Source organism: Sceloporus occidentalis, unplaced genomic scaffold (genome assembly GCF_023333645.1).
Source record: "Sceloporus occidentalis isolate IW3139 unplaced genomic scaffold, rSceOcc1.0.p SCAF_39, whole genome shotgun sequence".
Lineage (NCBI taxonomy): Eukaryota > Metazoa > Chordata > Lepidosauria > Squamata > Phrynosomatidae > Sceloporus > Sceloporus occidentalis.
The window spans coordinates 5,518,688-5,541,542 of NW_028317019.1; the positions used below are offsets into that span (position 1 = coordinate 5,518,688).

At 43.2% G+C, this 22,855-nt stretch overlaps 2 protein-coding genes across 2 annotated transcripts in view; one reads left to right on the forward strand and one right to left on the reverse strand.

Annotated features, from left to right (window-relative positions):
• The window catches only part of LOC149290465 (uncharacterized), a 200,153-nt gene that overhangs the window by 22,428 nt on the left and 154,870 nt on the right, over nt 1-22,855 (reverse strand). The gene's annotated exons all lie outside the window — the stretch shown is intronic.
• Nucleotides 9,606-22,364, forward strand: LOC149290467 (uncharacterized). The gene is made up of 5 exons (XM_089489302.1): nt 9,606-9,621; nt 9,779-9,987; nt 13,293-13,413; nt 16,605-17,032; nt 22,341-22,364. Exons 1-5 carry the CDS (start codon nt 9,606-9,608, stop codon nt 22,362-22,364), a joined length of 798 nt encoding a protein of 265 aa, XP_089345428.1.

Sequence of the window (22,855 nt, forward strand, 5' to 3'; positions counted from 1 at the left end):
TTTGTTTTAGTCTCTAATTGTTATTCTTCTTGTTGTTTGTTTGTTTGTATGTTTGTTTGTTTCATTCTTGGTAATATGAGTTATTCTGGTCTGTCTCCTTCCTTCTTCCCTGAAAATCTATTAATTAGGAAACTGGGGAGACTTTTAAAACCTCACAAAGGAGCCACTTTTGGCCTTTTTTGGGGGAGAAGCCTCCTCTTAGAAGCCAAAGCCCAATGTTTGTGAAGAAGAAGAATAAGGCTTGTATTAAAAGCATCCTCCCCATTTCTGATCCCTTTTAAAACCCATGTTCCCCAGAAGGAGCAGAGCTGTGTAATAAGAAAACCCTCTCAGAAAAGACACACAAAAGACACACAAAGGGACACACTTCCTTCCTTTTGGCCCAAGGAGCCTGGTGTCCTTCTGACTCTGGAGCCTCAGGAGAGAAAGAGAGGCCTTTGTTCAACTGAGGCCTCAGAGAAGGTTCCGGAACATTATTCCCAACAGTCACAAGCAGACAATAAAATGGCCGCCAGAACACAAAATGGCTGCTGGAACACAAAATGGCCGCCTCTTCCTCAGCATTTGGCAGTCTGAGGCCTTCAGGGAACCCAAATGTAGGATGAAAGGGCCCCAAAGTCAAAAGGGACCCCAAACAGCATTTCCAAACCTAAACAACACCTAAAATCTTTCCTGATCCTATAATAGAGACTCACTGAGATACTCTTTATAAATACGTCTTTCCATGTCTTTATAAATAAAATTTAATAATACTAATGCTACTACTAATAATAGTAATATTAAGTTACAACCAGGAGATTTCTCCCTGTGGCTTCTGCCCCAGAGGCCTCTGCGTATGCTCAGGAGCCCCTTCTTCTTCTCTTTCTTCTTCCTCTGCAGAATCCTCCAGAGGTCTCTCTGCTCCTCCTCCTCCTCCTTAGGCTCTTTCTCTAAGCCTTTCTCCTCCTCCTCCTCCTCAGGTCCTTCTTCTAAGCCTTCGTCTTCCTCCTCCTCTTCCTCAGGCCCTTCCTGTAAGCCCTTCCTCTTCCTCCTCCTCTCCTCCTCCTACTCAGGCCCTTCCTCTAAGCCTTTCTCCTCCTCCTCTTCCTCCTCGGGTCCTTCTTCTAAGCCTTCCTCCTCTTCCTCCTCCTCTTCCTCAGGCCCTTCCTGTAAGCCCTTCCTCTTCCTCCTCCTCCTCAGGTCCTTCTTCTAAGCCTTCCTTCTCTTCCTCCTCCTCTTTCTCAAGCCCTTCCTGTAAGCCCTTCCTCTTCCTCCTCCTCCTCCTCAGGCCCTTCTTCTAAGCCTTCCTCCTCTTCCTCCTCCTCTTTCTCAGGCCCTTCCTGTAAGCCCTTCCTCTTCCTCCTCCTCCTCCTCCTCAGGCCCTTCTTCTAAGCCTTCCTGCTCTTCCTCCTCCTCTTCCTCAGGCCCTTCCAGTAAGCCCCTCCTCCTCCTCCTCTTCAGGGCCTTCTTCTAAGCCTTCCTGCTCTTCCTCCTCCTCTTCCTCAGGCCCTTCCAGTAAGCCCCTCCTCCTCCTCCTCTTCAGGGCCTTCTTCTAAGCCTTCCTCCTCTTCCTCCTCCTCTTCCTCAGACCCTTCCTGTAAGCCCTTCCTCTTCCTCCTCCTCCTCCACCTCAGGACCTTCCTCTAAGCCTTCCTCCTCTTTTCCTCCCAGACTTTGGGGGAGAATTGTGTGCCTTCAATTCTTTCCTGGGGATCCTAAGGCAACACTGTCACAGGAGTCTCTTTGTAGGTTTTGCTGAAGGGTGTTTACCATTGTCATCATTTGAGGCTGAGAGAGTGTGGTTTGGGGGCTGGGGGTGTGCTGCGTGCCTTGAACTCATGTCTAGTGACCCTATTCCCAGGGTTTCCTTGCCTTCAGGTTTGCCTTCCACTTTGCCCTTTGTCTTCCTCTGAGGCTGAGAGAGTGTCTACTGCCCAAGGTTTCCCTGCAGTGGGTTTCATGGTCCAGAATGAATGCCATTTCCCATCATGTAGATGTGTGTGTGTGTTGTCCGCCTTCCGGTTGGCCATTGGTCTTCCTCAGAGGCTGAGAGAGTGTGCCTTACCCAAGGTCACCCATTTTATATAATGGGACATGAGCACCCATGGATTTTCTATCCAAACCAAATCCCAAAGGACGCCAAGGGCCTATTGTTTTTCCATCTTTTTTTGCAAAGAGCAAAGCAGATCTTGCTTGCCTGATCTTTGCATGTTGGGCAAATGCTAAGAGCTGCCTTGTAAGGTTAGGAAGAGGGTCCTGGAAAACAGTCCTCTTCCTCTGGACCCACAGACTCAGAAAGACATGGGCCCCCCATTCAATGGGACCCCTTTCTTTGAGGCTGCTCTAGGTCCAGGAGGGTCTCTCAGGAGAGATTGGGAAAGTCAGCCTTTGAGGAGTTCTGGTCCTTAAAGGTTAATATCTCCAGGCTTTGCTGAGAGGGCAATATTTGGGATTTGGGCAGATCCAGGCTGCAGGGCTCTCTCAGATCTGGTTCAAATAACACTGCAGAAATTATGATGATGATAATGATGATGATGATGATGATGATGATGAATCTTCCCTTCAAACCCACAGAGCCTTGTGGATGCTCAAATAGTAACAGAGGTCATAAACACATTGCAGAAATAATCCAGTTTGCAGAAATAAACCACATTAACTGCCCTAGTTCAGTGCTTGGGAATCATGGGAATTTTAGTTTATCATGGCATCTGAGCTGTCTGACAGAGAAGACTAAATATCTCACAAAACTACACTTCCCAGAATTCCCTAGCATTCAGCCAGACAAATAAAGCAGCCCTGAACTTGGACCATTGTTAGTGGTTGGCTTGGAGCCTGAATAGGGTTCTAGAAGGCTGGTGGGTTTGGTAGTTGGCTGCTTGGGAAGAAGCGCTCCTTCTGGGTTTCCTTCGCAGGAAAGGAAAGGTGGGTGCCTCAAGATGCCGATGGGAGACCCCTAAATTTGGTTCCTTTGTGAGAATGCTGACTGAGGGAAAAGAGAAGGGTAATGGATTTGGTCCCCAGGGCAGGCAGGGCAGGCCACACAACATTCGCTAACTCCCAAGTCAAATCCTGGTTTCCCTTCTTTTTCCCAGGACCTAAACCTGGACCAGAAAGGATCAGGTTTTATTTGCTTTCTTCTCCTGCAACAGGTGTTTTTCCTTGCCCTTTTTACACGTGGCAGTAAAGATACGATACATCAGGGCCTGGCATTGAGCTTCCAGTTTTCATGCATGATCTTCAGACAGGAGATGAGGCTGCCTCTTCTCCATTTTGGAGGGAGCCCAATTCCAGGAAAGAGGAAAGGTCAGATGTGATGTGAGAGCAGTAGCTTATTATAATTTGCGAGGCTTGGTTAATTGGTTTCTACAACTAGATAAATTGCAGGGGTCTATGGATTGGTTTAGTTTCTTGCTTTCTCTCAGTTGTGGTGGTACAAGGGCTGACTACTATACTCTGCATTAGCCATCTGGCTAGAAAGAAGGAGGCTAAATTAAATGCTTTTTATCCTTAGTTTTTGTGGATTTTTTGGGTTATGTGGCCACGTTCTAGAAGCGTTTCTTCCTGACATTTCATCAGCATCTGTGGCTGGAATCTCTGAAGATGCCAGACACAGATGCTGAAACATCAGAAGAAACTCTTCTAGAACGTGGCCACATAGCCCGAAAAACCCACAAAAAGCTATGGAAGCCGGCCATGAAAGCCTTCGACTTCACGCTTTTTATCCTGTCTCTCCAAGCAAGTGAGAAAGAATAATTCTCTCATTTCCCCTTGATCTGGGAACAGACCTTTAAAAAATTTTCTGTTCATTTCTTCACAGGAAAATATATTGAGTACATTTGAATGACAAACTGTGAGCGACTATGGTTAGTAATTTATGCATTAGGCTGAATGAGATCGCTAGAGGCCCTGCCCCAGGTCCTAGGCTTTAGCTCACAAACCTCAGGACCTGGGACAATCCTGAATTCACAACCCTATAAGAGAGATGGAGGGACACCAGAAAGTAGGCAACCAAAGTCCTGTGCATATGTACCAGTTTGGTGCCATGTTAACGGCTGTGGATCCACCCTAGAGAAACCTGGGAATGGGGTGCTTAGAACTGGATGCTTGGTAGAGAGCCCCAGTGCAGTCCTTCATGAGAGTTGCTATATAATTTTAAGTACTTCATGAAATAAGAAATCCCAGGATTCTGTTGGACAGAGTCCTTTAAGTTTCATGGTATCTAAGTGCTAGGTTTGGACAATGGAGATACAACCCAGGTGCCAAAAATGACCCATAGCAATTCTGGGTAGACTCATTCAGTCTCTGTCTCTATTGGTGGAGGGCTATTTACACCAAGAAACCCATGGATCATAAAGGGATCTCCAGTTTATGTATTTTATTTATATACATCCATCCTTTCTCCCAATATAGGGACTCAGGGTGGCTAACAATAAATTTAATATGGTACAAATTCAAAACAATGCAAAGGGATTAAAATTATAACTATTTCATAAAATTAAACCATTTATATAATTACACCTTGAAAAAAACCATATACAATTTCACCTTGACCTCTGAATTGCACAGCAGTTCAAACCTTATCTCTTGTTTTGCTTTGGATCGAGCCCTTGAGGCATCAGCATTTCCAAAAAGGAGAGAAAGTGGAAGTGTGAAATACTTTTTGTTTGGAGGAAGTGTCTTTCCAGATTCTGTCCTGTAAAACTATTAGAGCTCACTTTGATGCTGTTTTTGATTCAGAACATATGGTTTTAAGGCATCTTGCACTTCTGTCTCCATCCAATAAACCTTTGAATTCTTTCAAGCATTCTGTTTTCCTGGCTGCCCATCCCAAGAGTATGAAACATAGCACCAGTCATGGAGATTCATTCTTTTTCTTAATAGAGATACAGAGCGAGGGCCTCAGGATCCCCACTCCTGGTGTAAGACCTGGCCCAGTGCGTTGCAGATATTTGACATACTTGATGTTAGAGTCAGACTGGGAGGTTTTGGGAGTCTCTGTTCCTCCAAAAGTAACTTTCCCAAGAGCAGTCTATGTCTCCCTTCCAAAGAGCAGCAGTGGATGGAGAAGGAGGCCTTGGGGAAGCAGAGGAGAGCTTGGCTTGACCCGCAAGGACTCTCCCTTGAAGGTTTCCATCTGTCTAGGAAACGGAGGAGCCTGGGAGGGAGACTGAGGACTAGGGCATGCTGGGAAAGGCTTCAGGGGGAGCTTATGGGAGCAAATGTGGGACTTTGCTTTCTCCCCCCGATTACTTTCCTGCTCTCTTTTGACAGGCTTGAAGACAACACAAGGTAAGTTCAATGGTGGAAAAGATTGCAAAAGCCATCTTCCCTGTACGTTCCATGCTCACCTCCATGGCACCTTAGGAGTAAGCAAGTCTCCACTGAGGGCAGCAGAGTGAAAAAACAAAATCCAAAATGGGGAGTGGTCTTTGAGATCCTGATGGTCCTCTGAGAGGAAAATGCCAGCCCCTGAAACCAATCCTGGTCAGCTTTTGGGAAAGTGCCCTCAAGGTTTGGTCCAAACGGCTCTCAGCCCCTGGCAGACTGTCCCTTCCCTGAGCCTTGCTCTCCTGGAGGCTCAGAGGAGATTCTGGGGGGCCTGGGCACCTCCCCTTCTTAGGGACCCTGAGCCTCAAGTTCAGCTGACAAACGGCCATTTGCCCATGAGGAGCCCCCCGTTCCCCGCTCTGTCCTGGCACATGCCTTAGGAAACCTCTTCCCTGGGAATTTGGGAGCTCCTAATCTTAGTGGAAATGGGAACCTCTAGAACTCTCCTATTCTTCCCAGCCAGGAAATAAGGTATAGTTGTGAATCTCTTCCAAGGAAAAGAGGAGTTGTTGTTGTTGTTGTTGTTGTTGTAATAACAGGGCTCCAGTCAATGGAGATCTTCAGGCAGTAAAGGGAGGTTTATGCAAATGCAGAGTGACATCACTGCTACGGAAGGCTCTCTTGACCAATCAGAGAGCAAGATAAAGGTTCTTCTGGAAGCTTCCGTGAGAAGGAGATATAAGGCCTGAGAGACCAAGAGACAGTTGGGGGAATTGTGTCGGTTGGAGATCGAGAGAGAGAGTTAAAGAGCGGATCTTGGAAGTTAGTCTCAGAATTGGACACTTGGGTTTATTTATTTTATTTAATAGCTTGTATGAATTGAATATTATATACTTACAAATATTGTACCTGCAAGATTCTTAATATCCTGTATGATTTTAGTAATATTCTGTTACTTATAATAAATACCTCCTTAGAGTGTCTACTACTACTTTGCGCTGGTTTTGCGCTGGTTTTGGGGGGAAATGAGAAAGTGTTGGGAGGGTTTTGGCTGAAGAGGGGTATAAAATATTATTATTATTATTATTATTATTATTGTTACAGGGTCGCAGTTTGGCTGCTTGGACCACCGGAGATCATCACAGTGAGTCAGTTGGAAAAGCCCATCTCACTCCAGAAAATAAAGGTACTTGAGGAGTTTGCACTCTACGTCTTTCTGTAATAATAGCTACAAAACTGATAATAGCATTTGGGACATTTAGTCTTTTCAAAACAAATATGGCAGATTTAAATGCTGCTTTAAAACCTCTTTCCATCTGCCAGCTTTGCTCTGGTTTTGGGGGGAAATGAGAAAGTGTTGGGAGGGAGGGACTGCCAACAGAATTAGGAGATGCATTGCAGGCTATGGACAGTTTGCAGCCAAGAAAGGTCCAAAACACACTGCAGCAATAGTTCAGTTTGAGAGCGCTTTAACTGCCCTGGCCCAGTGCTAGGGAATCCTGGGAAATGGAGTTTATTGTGGCACCAGAGGTCTCTGAAAGAGAAGGCTCAATGTTTCACAAAACGACATTTCCCAGAATTCTCTAGCACTGAGCCAGTGCATCCAGAGAGTGACTAAGGAGTGCTGCACTCCTCCATGAAACCAGCTGGGTCCTTTGGGAGAGAAGTCACACTCTCTCAGCCTCAGGGAAGGCAACGACAAACCTCCTTTTAACAACTCTTGCCAAGAAAACCCTGCGAAGGGTCGCCATAAGTCAGAAACAACTTGTAAGCACACAACAACAAGAGCAGTAACACCACTAACACAATGCAGCTAGGGAGAAAGGAAGGAAGGAAGATTTCAGGAATTTAAGGCTATGTCCCTGCACTCTTCCCTTCAGTCTCTCTCTCTCCCCTGAAGGCGTCAAACTGCCAACTGCCAAGCGCTCAGGCAGAGGCCGCCATTTTGTGGTCTGGTGGCCATTTTATGTTCTGGCATACAGAATCTGTTCTGGCGGCAATTTTGTGTTCTGGTAGTCATTTTGTGCTGCTTGTGACTGTGGGGAACAATGTTCCAGAACCTTCTCTGAGGCCTCAGCTGAACAGAGGCTTCTCTTTCTTTCCTGAGGCTCCAGAGAGATAAGGAAGCCAGGCTCCTTGGGCCAAAAGGAAGGAAGTGTGTCTCTTTGTGTGACTTTTGTGTCTCTTTTCTGAGAGGGTTTTCTTATTACAAAGCTCTGCTTCTTCTGGGGAACATGGGTTTTAAAAGGGATCAGAAATGGGGAGGATAGTTTTAAGACAAGCCTTATTATTATTATTCAGAAACATAGGGCTTTGGCTTCTAAGAGGAGGCTAGTCCCCCAAACAAGGCCAAAAGTGGCTCCTTTGGGAGGTTTTAAAAGTCGCCCCAGTTTCCTTATTAATGGATTTTCAGGCAAGAAGGAAGGAGACAGACCAGGATAACCCATTTTACCAAGAATGAAACAAACAAACATACAAACAAACAACAACAACAAGAATAAGGATTAGACAGAAAAAGAAACTGCTTATATTTAAAAAAAGCAAAACCATATTAAACAGGATAAAAATTCAACTTGGGTGCTTCTATCCTTTTACAACCGACTTTTGATTTATCTTCACTGAAGAAATAATCCAGTTCGAATCATCTTTAACTCTCCTGGCTCCATGCTATGGAATCCTGGGATTTGTAGTTTGTTGTGGCATGAGAGCTCTCTGGCAGAGAAGGCTAAGTGTCCAAAGGTAAAATCCCAGGATTCCATAGCACTGAGCGCTGAAAGCAGTGTCAAAGTGTCTTATTTCTATAGTGCGGATGCAGCCTTCTTGGGAAAGGGGCAGATGCTGGGGAAAAGAGGAGGAATGCAGAAGGAAAGGAGGACGGACGGACGGAGGGCCACCTGCAGCTGGACTGGCCTCCCTGAGCGGTCAAGACCTGATCTGGGTTGTGGACGATGAGCACTGTTAATATTAATAGTAATATCTTTCACTATTGATTGTAATTAAGGAGGGGATCAGGTTCCTCCTTTCAATAGCATCAGGAAAATGTTTAGGTGTTGTTAAGGTTTGGAAATCCTGTTTGGGGACTTTTTGTGTTCTCACAGCCATCGGATGCCATCTGGAAAACCTTTCTGTGTTGTTGAGGTTCAGAAATCCTGTTTGGGGTCCCTTCTGACTTTGGGGCCCTTTCATCCTCCATTCTGGGTTCCCTGAAGGCCTCAAACTGCTAAATGCCAAGCGCCGAGGCAGAAGAAGTCATTTTGTATTCCAACAGCCATTTTGTGCTTCTTGTGACTGTGGGGAATAATGTTCTGGAACCTTCTCTGAGGCCTCCTCAGTTGAACTGAAAGGCTCCTCTTTTTCTCCTGAGGCTCCAGGGTCAGAAGGAGGCCAGGTTCCTGGGGCCAAAAGGAAGGCAATGTGTCCCCTTGTGCCTCTGGCCCTCCATTTTGGGGCAAAGGAAGGAAGGAAGGAAATAAGGAAGGGGCCTGTGGGGGTCTGAGGAAGGGGAGGCAGGGACTGGGCCAGTGGGGAGGCTGGGCTTTGGGGGCTGGGAGAGAGAGGTGGGAAAGAGACCCTCCCTTTGGGCCCTAGCTGGGGAGGGTCCATCGGTCCTTGCCTCCCCCTTTGGGAAAGGAGACCCCCTCAGCCCCCTGGACTCACTCCTGCCACTCATTCCTAGAATGGCTGGGACTCAGAGGAGTTTCCTAGGCATTGTCACCTCCTGCCCTCCATGGCCATTGGCACTGACCTTTTCCCATTGCCTTCCCTCCCTCAGCCCTTGGACCTCCTCCTCCTTCGCACTCAGAGCAACCCTTCTCTACGGCTGAGGAGACGGCCTCTTACCCAGGGAAGCTCTGGCCATAAAGGACTGCAGGAGAGGCCTTTCTGGGGCTGCAGGAATCGGGGTCTTTGTACTGAAGGTAGGCCTTTATTCCTGGAGCTGGAAGAGGACCTTTGTTTAAATGCATCAGTCCAGGATTGTATGGAAAGAGAGTGAGCCTTTGGGAGAATGAGAGGCCACCAGGCCAGACAGCCTGACCCAGCAGAACCCTCTATTCTCCAGTATTGCTCCAGGTGGAATCAGGCTACAACTGGCCATTAAGTGAACACAGGTCCTACCATAGAATTGTGGTAGCTATCCCGCATGGCCATTTCATGCCTAGTGAGAGTGTTGGGTGTGAGTTATTGAAGAAGCATCCAGCTATGTTTATGTTGTGAGAAGCAAAATGAAGACATCTTCCTCTGAGGGTCTCTGGGGAGGTTTCAACAAATGATACACTCATTTCACATCTAGCTACAGGGACATAACCAGGGCCCTCTCCAATTCCCCATCCCCTAATCCCCCACCACTCTAAGAAGACATGGAGTGTCTGTTGTGTAAGGGAGCTGCAGTGAATCTATGCTAAGTCCAGGGGCTTTGTTTGGTGCAGAGAAAGGAAGAGGATGCCCACCTCTGCATCGGCCCAAAGGAGGCATATGTCACCTGCGTATGTCACCAGCAGGATGCTGTTCTCTGTGTCTTTGACTGCTGCAGGGTTTCTTGCCAAGCCAATCCTAAGCCTGGTCCCTTTTCTTAGGAACTTCATCTCGGCCTCCTTCTACACGGCTTTGGGGCCTCTCTTGCTGGAAGTGACCAAGTTCAGGGCCACCAGGACCCCTGCCCACTTGATGGCCAACACAGAGGCCAAGCAGAGGGAGTTGGGCTCCAACAGAAAGAGGATGCCGAGGTACAACAAGCCTTTGGTGAGTCACTATCTTATTAGCTTCATCTGTGCCACTGCTGGGCCAATTTATGAAAGGAAGCAAATAAAACACTGTCCGAGTTTGGCAGAGACAGTCCTGGTTAATCCTCTGTCAAACCACTTTTTCAGCGGCTTTTAAAAATGTCCCGGTTGCTCTCTCCTCCTCCCACTTTTTCCTTCTCAGTTCACTTCATTTCCTGAGTGCAATCGAGTTTGCAGCCCATCAACTCAAAAGTGGTGATTAGAAAAATCTTGATTAGAAAAATCAGTGAAACTAAAGAAATTGAGGGACTAAAGCTGAAAAGAAATAATTATAAAATCAGGGCTTTCGCGGATGATATCATTCTTCTCTGTGGAAATCCAGGAGACAACATCAAAAATATTGTAGAAGCATTGGACAAATTTGGTGAAGTGTCCGGATGTAAAGTAAATAAAGGTAAATCTGGTATTCTGGTTAAAAATTTGAATAAAGATGATCAAATAAAACTAGAAAAAGAATCCGGTATTCGAATTGTCAAAAAACACAATTATTTTGGGCTTCAAATGTCCAACAAAACAATGGAATTATTCGAAAACAATTACAAGAAATTGTGGAGTAACATTAAAAAGGACCTGATTAAATGGAACAAACTTCAGTTATCTCTGATGGGGAGAATTGCAACAATAAAAATGATGGTACTCCCTAAGGTTCTGTACTTGTTCCAGACCCTACCTATCTTTATTTCTAACAAAACATTTAAAGATTTCATTTCATTTGGAGAGGTCACAAACCGAGAATTAAATTTAAATTATTGCAGGATGTAAAGGAGAGAGGTGGACTAAATTTACCCAATTTGAGGCTATACTATGATGCATGCTGCTTGCTATGGATTAAGGATTGGATTTTGTTAGAAAACGACACTTTGTTAGACATGGAAGCAGATGGGATGAGTTATGGATGGCACGCCTATTTGATCTATGGAAAAGAAAAACAAAACAAATCCTTTGTTAGACACTGTATAAGAAGATCTTTGATTGGGGTCTGGAGCAGATACAGGGCTGGGCCAATTCCAAAAATCCCAGATTGGACCTCCCCTCAAGAAGCTTTCTACAGAAAAAAAATGATAAAAGAGGATGATTGGATTAGATATAGAGATTTAATCAATAAAGGGAACTCTGTAACAAATTTGAAATCTAAGGATCAATTAAATATGGAGGGATGGAATATAAATTGGTTTACCTATAAACAACTGCAAGGAAGATTTCGAGAAGATGGTAAACAATATGGGTTTGCCTCCCCCAGTGACAAATCAGATCTAATTCAATGTATAATTGGCGACACGACGAAAATGATCGGGAAGATTTATAAAATATTACTAAATTGGGAAATGGAGGAAGAAGTGGTAAAACAGCAAATGTTTACATGGGCCAACAATTCTGGGCACCCCATATACCTGAGTCAATGGGAAAGAACTTGGAGGAATAACTTCAAATTTACGGTCTCTCAGAATTTACGAGAAAACTTTTATAAAATGTTCTTCCGATGGTATTTAACCCCAGTTAAAATTGCTAAGATGTCCAAAAATTCCAACAATATATGCTGGAAATGTAGGAAGGAGGTGGGAACCTTCTATCATTGTTGGTGGACATGCAAATTTGCTAAGGAATAGTGGAAAAACATTAACAATCAAATCAATCTTATTATGGGTAGAGTAATCGAACACAAACCAGAATGTTTTTTGTTGGGAACATTTGAGGAAAATATAAAGAGGAAAGAAGAAAAATTATTGTACTATTTAGTAGTCTTGGCCAGGATATGTTATGCAAAATACTGGAAATGTCAAACAAACCCGACAACTGAAGAATGGATTCATAAAATCTATGAAGGGATAGAGATGGACAGACTGACTCAAATCTTGAGGGACAAATCTACAAATAAGATAGAAGAAAACTGGGAAGGTTTCCTCAAATTCTTGGATCTTAAGTGGGGTATTACAGCTACATATTTGGGATGAGATACGATATATTGTATAGTACCATTCTATAAATGGTATTCTAAACAGTACATTAGATATACTTTAATGAAGATATATTTTAATAAGGGTGAGTGGATCTGGATTGTTATTTTGTTGTATTTTAAGAAAGGCAATGCTAATCAAGAATAATGCGAATGCTGGTGAAGGGAAGTTCTGTGTCTGTGTGAATGTGAATTAGATTGGTTGGGTATTAACTATTTACTGAAGAATCACCAAGAGGAAAAAATGGGAATGTTAAAATATTATAGTGGGTAGGAGAAGTAAGTGTAGAGGGTTTGAGTAGGTTAAATATTAGGATAGTTGAAGGAGAGGTGGTAGGGAAGTAAGGAAGAAGACAGATTGAGAAAGGTACAGTGTGGAAGGTTTAAAGTTCGGAGGGTAAATGTAACCATAAGAAGGATTTCCTCTTGTGTATCCTGGTAAATAAGTGAGAATGGATCGTTGGGATAATTGTATATCTGGCATTTTATGTGTCTTTTTGTTTTTATTTTTCCCTTCCTATATATTTTTTTCTTCTTTTTTTTTCTCTTTTTCCCCCTTTTTTATTTATTTGTTTACTTGTTATTTGTTTGTCTGATGTATATAGATGAAATCGATTGTAATGTTTCTCTCTCTCTCTCTCTCTCTCTATATATATATATATATATATTTGTGTTTGTTTGTTTGTTTTAATAATAAAATTAAAAATTTAATTAAAAAAAAGTGGTGAGAGAAGAGGAAAGAAGGAGATGGCCCTTCGCAGGAGGCTGAAGCAAAAGGAAACTGCTGTGCCCTTCCTAGCTTGTGTGATCTTCCTCATAAACAACTTTGGCCATCTTCATTGCCTTCTGGATTGCTTATCCACATGTGTCTTACTTTTCCAATCTGTGAAATGTTGGGAGCTATGGGAGAACATCTCTGGATCTAAATATGGGGTGGGCCCAGTGGCCTTCAAGCCCAGAGTGCTCCCCAGAACTGTTATTAAAAATGATGTTTGCCTCTGAAATGTGGCAAGAAATGTCTAAATGCACCATAATTCTTTGGTGGCTAAATGTACTGTATGTGTTGGGATAGTCAGTATCCTAATCCATCTTCAACATCCCAGCTATGGCCTAAATTATATTGTGTATTATATTGAAAATATTTGAGACAAACTGGATCTCAAAGGCAGTAGCTTTTTTCTTGCTGACAGAATTTAAAGTTTATTTCCTGGACTGAATTCTAAAGTGATCAAATAATATTTGGATGCACCATGTGCTTTCCTCCCCTTTTGTTTAGTCACTCTCTGGATGAGGGCTATTTTCTGTTGCAGGTGACCTTTGCGGATGTGGCGATATATTTCACCAAGGACGAATGGAATCTGTTGACGAAGAAGCAGCAACTAATGTACAATTATGTGATGATGGAGAATTACAAGAATGTGGCCTCTGTGGGTAAGGAAGTTGACTTCATTGTCCTATGAAGACTGAGGTCCCTTTCATACTACATTATCATGGCACTATGATTCCACTTTAAAATCATAGAATCATAGAGCTGGAATATACCACAAGGACCATCTGGTTCCACCCCTTGCCATTCAGGAATACACATTGAAAGCATCCCCAGTAGATGACCACCCAGCATTTGTTTAAAGACCTTCAAAGACCTTTAAAACCCTTCAAAGAATGAGTGCTTTAGAAATTAATAATAATATTAATAACCATAATGAGACACCACCATGCTCTGAGGGAGTATATTCCACTATTGAATAGCTCTTACTGTCAGGAAGTTCTTCCTAATGTTTAGGTGGAACCTCTTTTCCTGTGCCTTGTTTCCATTGTTCTGTCCTTTTTAAATTGTGGTGCCCAGAACTGGACACAATATTCCAGGTGTCAGAACCCTTTCATTCATTTATTCATTCTGGGTTCTGTCATGATGGTGTAAAGAGTTTAGATTAAGTCATCTAAGTTAGTAATTAGTTACATGCACATTGATGATATGTATATACCATCTTTACCTTGTTGTATGTTGGAATGTTTGAAGGCAGATTGGGTAAAGCTGTTGATCATATTTAGTAGTGAACATATATACATACATACATATATATATATACTATCATATATAAATATAGATATTAGAGTGTCTTAGCAATATATATATATATATATATATATATGGATTAAATAAAAGTATCTATCGGTAGGACTCAATTGAATAAGCATTATGGGAAATGCCCATCTGCAGCCAAGATTTGTAGTCAAAGGTGTCACGTAAGCAAAACATAGGCTAACAAGACAAGGAATCTTTCTTTCACACCCTGAGGAAGAATTACGACTGAGAGAGGTTCCACAGGTACAAGCCATCAATCAAGCATGAATAGCTTTTACAAGACAGAGGATCTCCGGAGACCAAATGGTGTCCGCATTGGGTTGCTTTGATATAGGGCTCCAAGCATCCGCTGAGTGAGGGGGGGGTGATTTGGAGAGAACATCTGGGAGGGAATGGGAAAAAAGGGTGGGGGGAATGTGTCCTTTTAAAATGAGGCTTTTCCTTTGTGTGCTTTAGACTTTTCAAATACGTGACCAAGAATGCTTCTTACTTACTTAGTTCTTACAATAAACTTTCGGATCTAACTGAAGTTTGCTGTGGATTTTTTGGTCAGAGCAATTCCAAGTCTCACACCAGGTGGGCTCTGACCAAAGCAGAATAGAGTGGCACTATTACTTCCCTTGTTCTAGACACTATACTGTACTTCTATTGATGCAGCCGAAAATTGCACTGGCCTTTTTAGCTGCCGCATCACACTGTTGACTCATGTTCAACTTGTGGTCTACTTGGACTCCTAGATCCCTTTCACATCTAGTCTCATTCAGCCAGGTGTCACCCATCCTATATGTGCATTTCATTTTTCTGCTCTGAGTACAGTACCTTACATTTATCTGTGTTGAAATTCATTGTTTTAGCTTCGACTCAGCTTTCTAGTCGATTCAGGTCATTCTGAAGTTTCATCCAGTCCTCTGGAGTATTAGCTATTCCTCCTAATTTGGTGTCATCTGCAAATTTGTTAAGTATACCCTCAATTCTGTCATCCAAGTCATTGATAAAGATGCTGAATAGCACTGGGCCCAGGACAGAACCCTGTGGGACCCCACTGGTCACTTCTCTCCAGGATGAAATGGAGCCATTATTGAGCACCCTTTGGTTTCGGCCAGTCAACCAATTACAAATCCATGTAATATAGGCGGGTTACACTCCGCCATAAAGTATGTACCCCCTAACCCTAGTACGCGCTCCGCATGCACAAAATGACGGTGGCCGTTCCACACGGCCGCTGCAATGATTACGTCACGACCGCGCCACCTCCAAACGAAGCGGCGCAGTTGTGACGTATTGGGGCTGCGCCTTTCCGCGGCTGCACCCAGCGACGTGGAGGAGAAAGGGGCCAAGCGGCCCCTTTCTCCTCCTCCCTGCCATCGCGGGGTGTCCTTGGGGCTTGGAGCCCCAAGGACACCCCTTTCCAGGCAGCAGGGAAGCGGCGTTTTGCAGCTTCCCTGCGGCCTGGAAAGTGGCGTATCAGGGCCTCAGCGGCTGCCGCTCTGGCCACTGAGGCCCCGATCCGGCGGGGAAAGGGGCGGGCACAGGCCGCCGCTTTTTGGCGGGCTGTAACCCACCCGAGTGTTCAAAAAGGTTTAAGTCACTTTAGAATGTTTCCTGTGGGGGGGAAATGCTCTGAAACCAATTTGAATGCAATGGGTGCTTGGTGCAAATATCTCAGACAAAAATGATTTGCACACTGACTCTCAGGTCCTTCTTGGCTCTGAATTTCGATTGCGTTCAAAAGCCAGTATACACTACAATCTGAGGTTGACACTTGCAGATGCAGCTCAGCAATAACATAGCAGAGTACGGAAATAAATAGCCAGATATATAGATATTGGCAATGCACTGACCACTTTTCACACTTAAAAATATGTCACAAACACAGTTGATTTCATCGAAATCCTTGGAAGGTTCTTTATCTTGAGTTGCAAAATAATACAAATATTTGCAAGCTCTCCTCTCCGAATTCCATCATCTTCAACATCCCTTGTACAAACAACTCCAATCCAATCCACACCATTCCGCATGTGAGCTGCATACTGTATTGTTGTGAGGCACCTCTTGGTGCCAAGCAGCATGAAGTAATAATAATTTGAATAATTTGTTTTATTTATATACCGCTATTCCAAAGATCATAGCGGTGAACTGCAAGTAAGCTAATTACCTCTGCAGTTAGCTTGCATCATGCCTTGGCCTCTGACTCAGGACTCCATGGCAGGATATGATGCCGCCTATCAATCAAAGTATTTTTGCACATGTTTAATGGTATATTTTTTCTACAGTCCTTTGTATGAATATCTCCTTCCAGTGATTCCCTTAAGGTAGACCTGCTCCAATCTCTTCTTTGTTAACTCCCATAAGTAAATTTGTAAATCGTTCCATTGATTTAGGGCCATAAACAGCAGGGTCATGCTTCATTTACTCAGAGAAACTTGCTTAATTTACTCTCTAATAAGGAGGGATTAATGAGGGCTAAATCATGAGGTAACACCCTCCTCTCTTAACTCTGATTTTCAGTCTCATCTGTCATTGTCTTTCTTTACAGAAGAACACTTGAGTCATGAGAGAGTCCACACAGCAAAGAAGTCACATAAATGCCAGCATTGTGGGAAACATTTTGCTTACAAGTCAATCCTTGTCCTGCATCAGAGAGTCCACACAGGAGAGAAGCCATACAAATGCCAGCATTGTGGGAAATGTTTTTCTTGGAAGTCAGTCCAAGTGATCCATCAGAGAGTCCACACAGGAGAGAAGCCATACAAATGCCAGCATTGTGAGAAATGTTTTTCTTCAAAGTCAGACCTAGTGAAACATCAGAGAGTCCACACAGGAGAGAAGCCATACAAATGCCAGCATTGTAGGAAATGTTTTTCTTTGAAGTCACACCTAGTGACACATCAGAGAGTCCACACAGGAGAGAAGCCACACAAATGCCAGCATTGTGGGAAAGGTTTTTCTTTGAAGTCACACCTAGTGACACATCAGAGAGTCCACACAGGAGAGAAGCCACACAAATGCCAGCATTGTGGGAAATGTTTTTCTTTGAAGTCACACCTAGTGACACATCAGAGATTCCACACAGGAGAGAAGCCATATAAATGCCAGCATTGTGGGAAATGTTTTCCTCAGAAGTCTCACTTAGTGAAACATCAGAGAGGCCACACTGGAGAGAAGCCATATGAATCCCAGAAATGAACTAACACTCTTTTTGCCAGTAAGGAATGCAAACAATATATTTTCAGTCCAGCAATGCTAAGAAAAGGCTGTTGTGGTTTTGTTTGTAATGTTTGTCCATATGTCTGTTTATGTTTTAAAGTTATATTTTGTTAAGATTAGGTTTTAATTGCTAATAGTATAGATAATGGCTTTGGGTTGTAAATTCGGCTGGGGATTGTGGGTCATGGTATAGGTTAGATAAATGGGGGGCTGGGATTTGTTGCAGCTGTCCAGAATAGTTATGGGAATGATAGCTTTTGCAATGCGTAGGATGTTGGTTTAAGAATGTTGGGGGCAGGTATTAACAGAATGGGCTAGATTCTGGGAATGGCAAAGGGTCCTTGTTAGCTGTGGGGCATAGACTGTGGGAATTGGAGGTGGGGCTAGGTTTGGAAGAGGGTGATGTTTTAATTTTGGGGTTTTAATGTATTGTTTGGATTGGAGTGGGCAGTTCTGGCTTAAACACTGGATTTATATGTGTTCTCAATAAAGTTCTTTGCTATTTCAACACACTGGACTCTTTGATGCACAGAAGTTCTGAATTTGCCCAAAACTGACCCTTTCTTCTCTCCTCAGCCCTTAGCTCCATTCCCAGACATACGTTCACCAGAGGCAAACACACAAACAAACAAACATACAGGATACACAGAGAGAGCTTTATTTCTAAATTAGAGCCTTCCTTGCCTGCCTTTCCCTCCTGAGTCCAGCTCTGCACCTTGGGCTCCATTGCAGTTTCCTCAAAGGAAGAAAGGAGGGAAGGAAGGGGAGGCCACTGAACCCCCAGCGCATACCTTCCTTTCCCGCAAAGGCCGATAGTGGGATAAGCAGCAGCGGCTAGGCCCTGGCAATCCCTGCACATGCTGAGGAGGGGCCTTTGGGGGCATCTGTGCATGCACAGTCTCAGCCCCTGAATACATTGCTGCCCTCATAGTCTGTTCTGAGGAGGGAGGGATGTGAGGAGAGCCCTTGTTCATTCAGAGGAATGGCTGGAGAGTCTTCTGTGGGGACCTTGAGGGGGTTATAAGAAGGAAGGAAGCCCCTCTGCTCCCCCCACCAAAGAAAGGCGGGGGTCCTGCCAGGCCTCCTGTCCCTTTTTCCTTCCCTGTCCCCTCCTCAGGGGATTCCTTAGGGGCCATGTACTTGGGGGGTTATTATGATAAAAGAGGGCAGGGGGGGACCCTTGGAGAGAGGCATGGCCATGGAGGGGAGGGGGATCCAAAGGCTTTGAGGAGCTCCCTCCCTCCTGGAAAGTGGGGCAGAGGAGGGACCCTCCCTTCTGATGCCTCATTTGGAGAAGAGTATTGTGCCAAATAGAAAGCATCACACAGAATAGGGTTCAATAGCATTGGAAGCAACATTTTTCGGGGGGGGGGGAGTTTTCTCTGGTGTCCTGGGGGAGGGGGCTCTGGGGGGGAGAGAAGAGCCAAAATCTAGCCCAAAGCCAAGTGGAGGGAGATGGAGGGACCTCAAAACTCTGGCAATCCCCTGTCAACCTGGGAACTAGGCTTAGAGACCCACAGGATCCGGATTGGGCACCCCCCTCAAATACTTACCCTTTCCTTCACAGCAACCTTGCAGAGGAGGACCAACAGAGAGAACCACAGCCCCAGTAAGATTGTCCCCCCCCCCCTCCTGGTTCTGGGAGCCTACTGAAATGGCCTTGGACCCCCTTGAAGGGATGTAATAATAATAATAATAATAATAATAATAATAATAATAATAATTTATTTATATTCTGCCTTTTCTCAAAAGAATCAAAGCAGATTACAGTAATAAAATAATATACAATTTAAGAAATACTATTAAAAACCCCAAACCTCCAAAACTCCTCCCAATTATAAAAACATTAATCAACCCCTAAGAAGCTATTAAACATTTCAAACACAATATAGTAAAAAAGGTTTTTTTGTGCAAGAAATGGGTCATTTTCTGAAGGGGAGGGGGGAGGGCAGGAACGATAGATAACAATTTTCATAACAGTAATGGTGGCAAGGGTAAGGGTTAGGGGTAGGGAGAGGAAAGTCAATAGATCTAATCTAGTCTGGAAAGCGATCAGTCTTAATATCCTTCTTAAAGGCTTCCAAGGTGTTAATAGGACGGATCTCATCCGGTAGGTCCATCCAGATCAAACCAACACCTTGTATCTTGCCCGGAAACTGATGGGCAGCCAGTGGAGAGATTTAAGAACCGGTGTAATGTGGGCAGTTCTAGAAGTGGCAGTAACCAACCTGTCTGCCATATTCTGTACCAACTGAAGTTTCCAAACTTGGCACAAGGGTAGCCCCATGTAGAGTGCGTTACAGAAGTCTAGCCAAGAGGTGACCAGCGCATGTGCTACTGTTTCAAGGTCTTCCTGCTCCCCGCCCCATGTCTCCGAATGACCTCACCTAACAGCTTCATGTAAAATGTTGAATAGCATTGGGGACAAAATCGCGCCTTGATTCTTGGCTTCAAGAAACTTAATACAGCGAGGATAAACGACCCGTTCTAGGACCTTAGAAAGAAAAGGAAGAAGAGAAATTGGACGATAGCTAGACAAAGAAGAGGGGTCGAGAGAGGGTTTCTTCAGAATTAGGGAAACGAGAGCATGTTTGAATTCAGAAGGGAAGGAACCCATAGAGAGAGAGAGATTAAAGATATAGAGGAGCGAGGGCAGGAGAGAAGGGGCTATAGAGATTAGGAGACGGGAGGGAATAGGATCAAGAGAACAGGTAGTAGGTTTGGAAGAATTTAGCAGCTTAGAGAGTTCACCCAGAGAAACAGAGGGAAACACAGAGAGTTTATTAGTAGAAGGTACCTGGAGGTTAGTGTTAGGGGGCAAGTCGGGAGGAACTATTTCAGATCGAATAGTAGTGACTTTTGTGATGAAGTAGTTGGCGAAGTCAGTGGGGGAAAATGATGAGAAGACAGGGGGAGAGGAAGGTTTGAGTAGTGTATTGAAGCAGGAGAACAAACGCTGCGGACGCCTCTCATTAGCGCAGATCAGCGATTTAAAATAGTTCTGTTTTGCCATAGACAGAGCGCGTGAAAAAGATAAAAGGATGAATTTATAATGAATGAAATCGGCCAGTTCCCTAGACTTTTTCCAAAGACGTTCGGCTGCTCGAGAGCAGGACCGGAGGAACCTGATAGTGGGAGTGAGCCAGGGCTGAGGCCTAGTCATAGGGGAAGACACACGTACAGATACAGGAGCAAAGCTGTCGAGAGTTGAAGAAAGAGTGGAATTAAATAAAGACATTGCTGAATCAGCAGAGTCCCAAGATCAAGAGAAGAGAGAGATGAATTCAAAGTCTGACTGAGATGGTCAGAGTTAACAGACTGAAGGTCGCGGAAATGGCACTGGAGAGTACGATAAGGAGGTGGGATATAAGATATTAGAGGATTTTGTTAAAATTAGTGCCTGTAAAGTGAATTATAAAAAATCAGCGATCATTACCAAAAATATGAATCCTGAGGAAAGAATCCGTTTACAAAGCACTCAGGCATTGAAATCAAAAATCATGTAAAGTATTTAGGTGCAGTAATGTCAAATAAAACAAATGAGCTATTTGAAAATAATTATGTGAATTATGGAAAATGATAAAAGGAGACTTTACACATTGGCAAAAACTTCATCTTTCATTACTGGGTAGAATCGCGGCATGTGAAATGAATGTTTTGCCGAAAATCCTTTTTCTATTTCAAACATTACCTATTAGAATCCCTGAGAAAAACCTATTAACATGGCAAAAAGGAATTATGGCATGTATATGGGAAGGTAGGAAGCCGAGAGTCAAGATGAAGATTATGCAGGATGCAAAAGAAAGGGGGGATTAGCAGTTCCCAATAATATTATGAAGCAAATTGCTTGTATTGGATTAGGGATTGGATGTTATTAGAGGATAAAAACCTATTAGAACTAGAAGGAGAGGGGCTTACATTCGGTTTGCACGCCTTCTTGTTATACGATAAAGGAAAAGATAACTGCGCTGTTAAGGACCACTGTATTAGAATCTCCTTCCTTATCATCTGGAAAAAATATAAAGATGGGATTATTGTTAGTGTTCCTAGATGGGCCTCACCCTCAGAAGCCCTTTTTAGAAAGAGCTGTATAGAGAAGGTAATTGGACCAAATATGAAAATTTATTCAGAGTTAGCAATAACAAACTGGAACTTAAAACACACAAAGAATTAATACGAGAGAATCTTAATTTAAATTGGTTTGAGTACTGGCAAATTCGAGAAAGAGCAGGCATAGCTTTTCAGGAATGGAGAACAACAGATAAAAATTCTGAATTAGAAGAAATATTAAATAATAAAGAGGGTAAAAAGGATTGGTGGGAAAAATATACAAAATAATATTAACTTGGGATACAGAGCAAGAGGTTGTTAAAGATGTCGTGATTAGATGGGCTAGAGATATAGGGCATCCAATTAATACGGATCAATGGGAGAAAGAAAGCGTGGGAACGCAATTTAAAATTCACAGCAGTACAAAACATAAAAGAAAATGGGCTTAAAATATATCTGAGATGGTATATTACACCGACAAGACTGGCCAAAATATACAAAGATAAAGAAACAAATAACCTCTGTTGTAAATGTGGGTCAGCCCCAGGATCTTATTATATTCATTGCTGGTGGTCATGCGAAGTAGTAACTAAAAAATTCTGGGAAACTATAGTAAAGGAAATAAATACAATTCTAGATATCAGTTTACAGAAAACACCCAAAAATGTTTTATTTAACATGTTTGAAGATAAGATAGAGCAAAAATGTGGCAAAGTTCTGAGATAGATGTCATTAGCTGCCAAAATCCTTTACACGACAAAATGGAAAACAAAGGAGGGACCTTCATTGGAAGAATGTGTTAACTATTTGTATGAGCTATTGCAGATGGATAAGCTTACAGCCATGATGACAAATAGTCCTGGAGAGACAATAGTCGAAGGTTGGGATAAAGTTTTGGATTGTCTCAAAATGAAATGGGGAGATTTATTAATAGTATGCTGATGTTGTCAATAATGTTAATCTGGTTTTTCTTTTTCTTTTCTCTCCCTCTTCTTATCTCCTCTCCCTCTTATAGAAACTGGACCAGAGAAGAAATTAAGGAATATTCCCATAATAGACATTTTAGATTTTGTGTGTGTGTGTGTGTGTGTATAATTTGCTGTTATTCCTAGAGGTGGTATAGGAAATTAATCAAGGTATAGACTGACTAGTGAATGAAATGAGGTGACAAGATATTGAGAGCATTTGGTGTTACAGAACAATTGTGGCGGAAGTCATTATCTCATTATTCCTGTATCGTTTTTATATTGCTTTGGTATTATTTCATTTTCTTTTCTTAGTATTTCCCTTTTTTGTACTATGTCTGTCTTATTTTTGTACATGATCTGTATATGCGATATTAAGAAGAAAGAAATCAAATCAAACTATGAACTAGATAAACATAAGGGAAAGAAGATCAAGATAGAACAAGAGACATCGGACTCAAATACATTAATTTATCTGATAGAAAGTATAAGACACGGTGGATGAGCAAACATGTAAATAAGCGGATGAAGACACACTGAGAAGAACGAAGAAAAGTCCAGATCG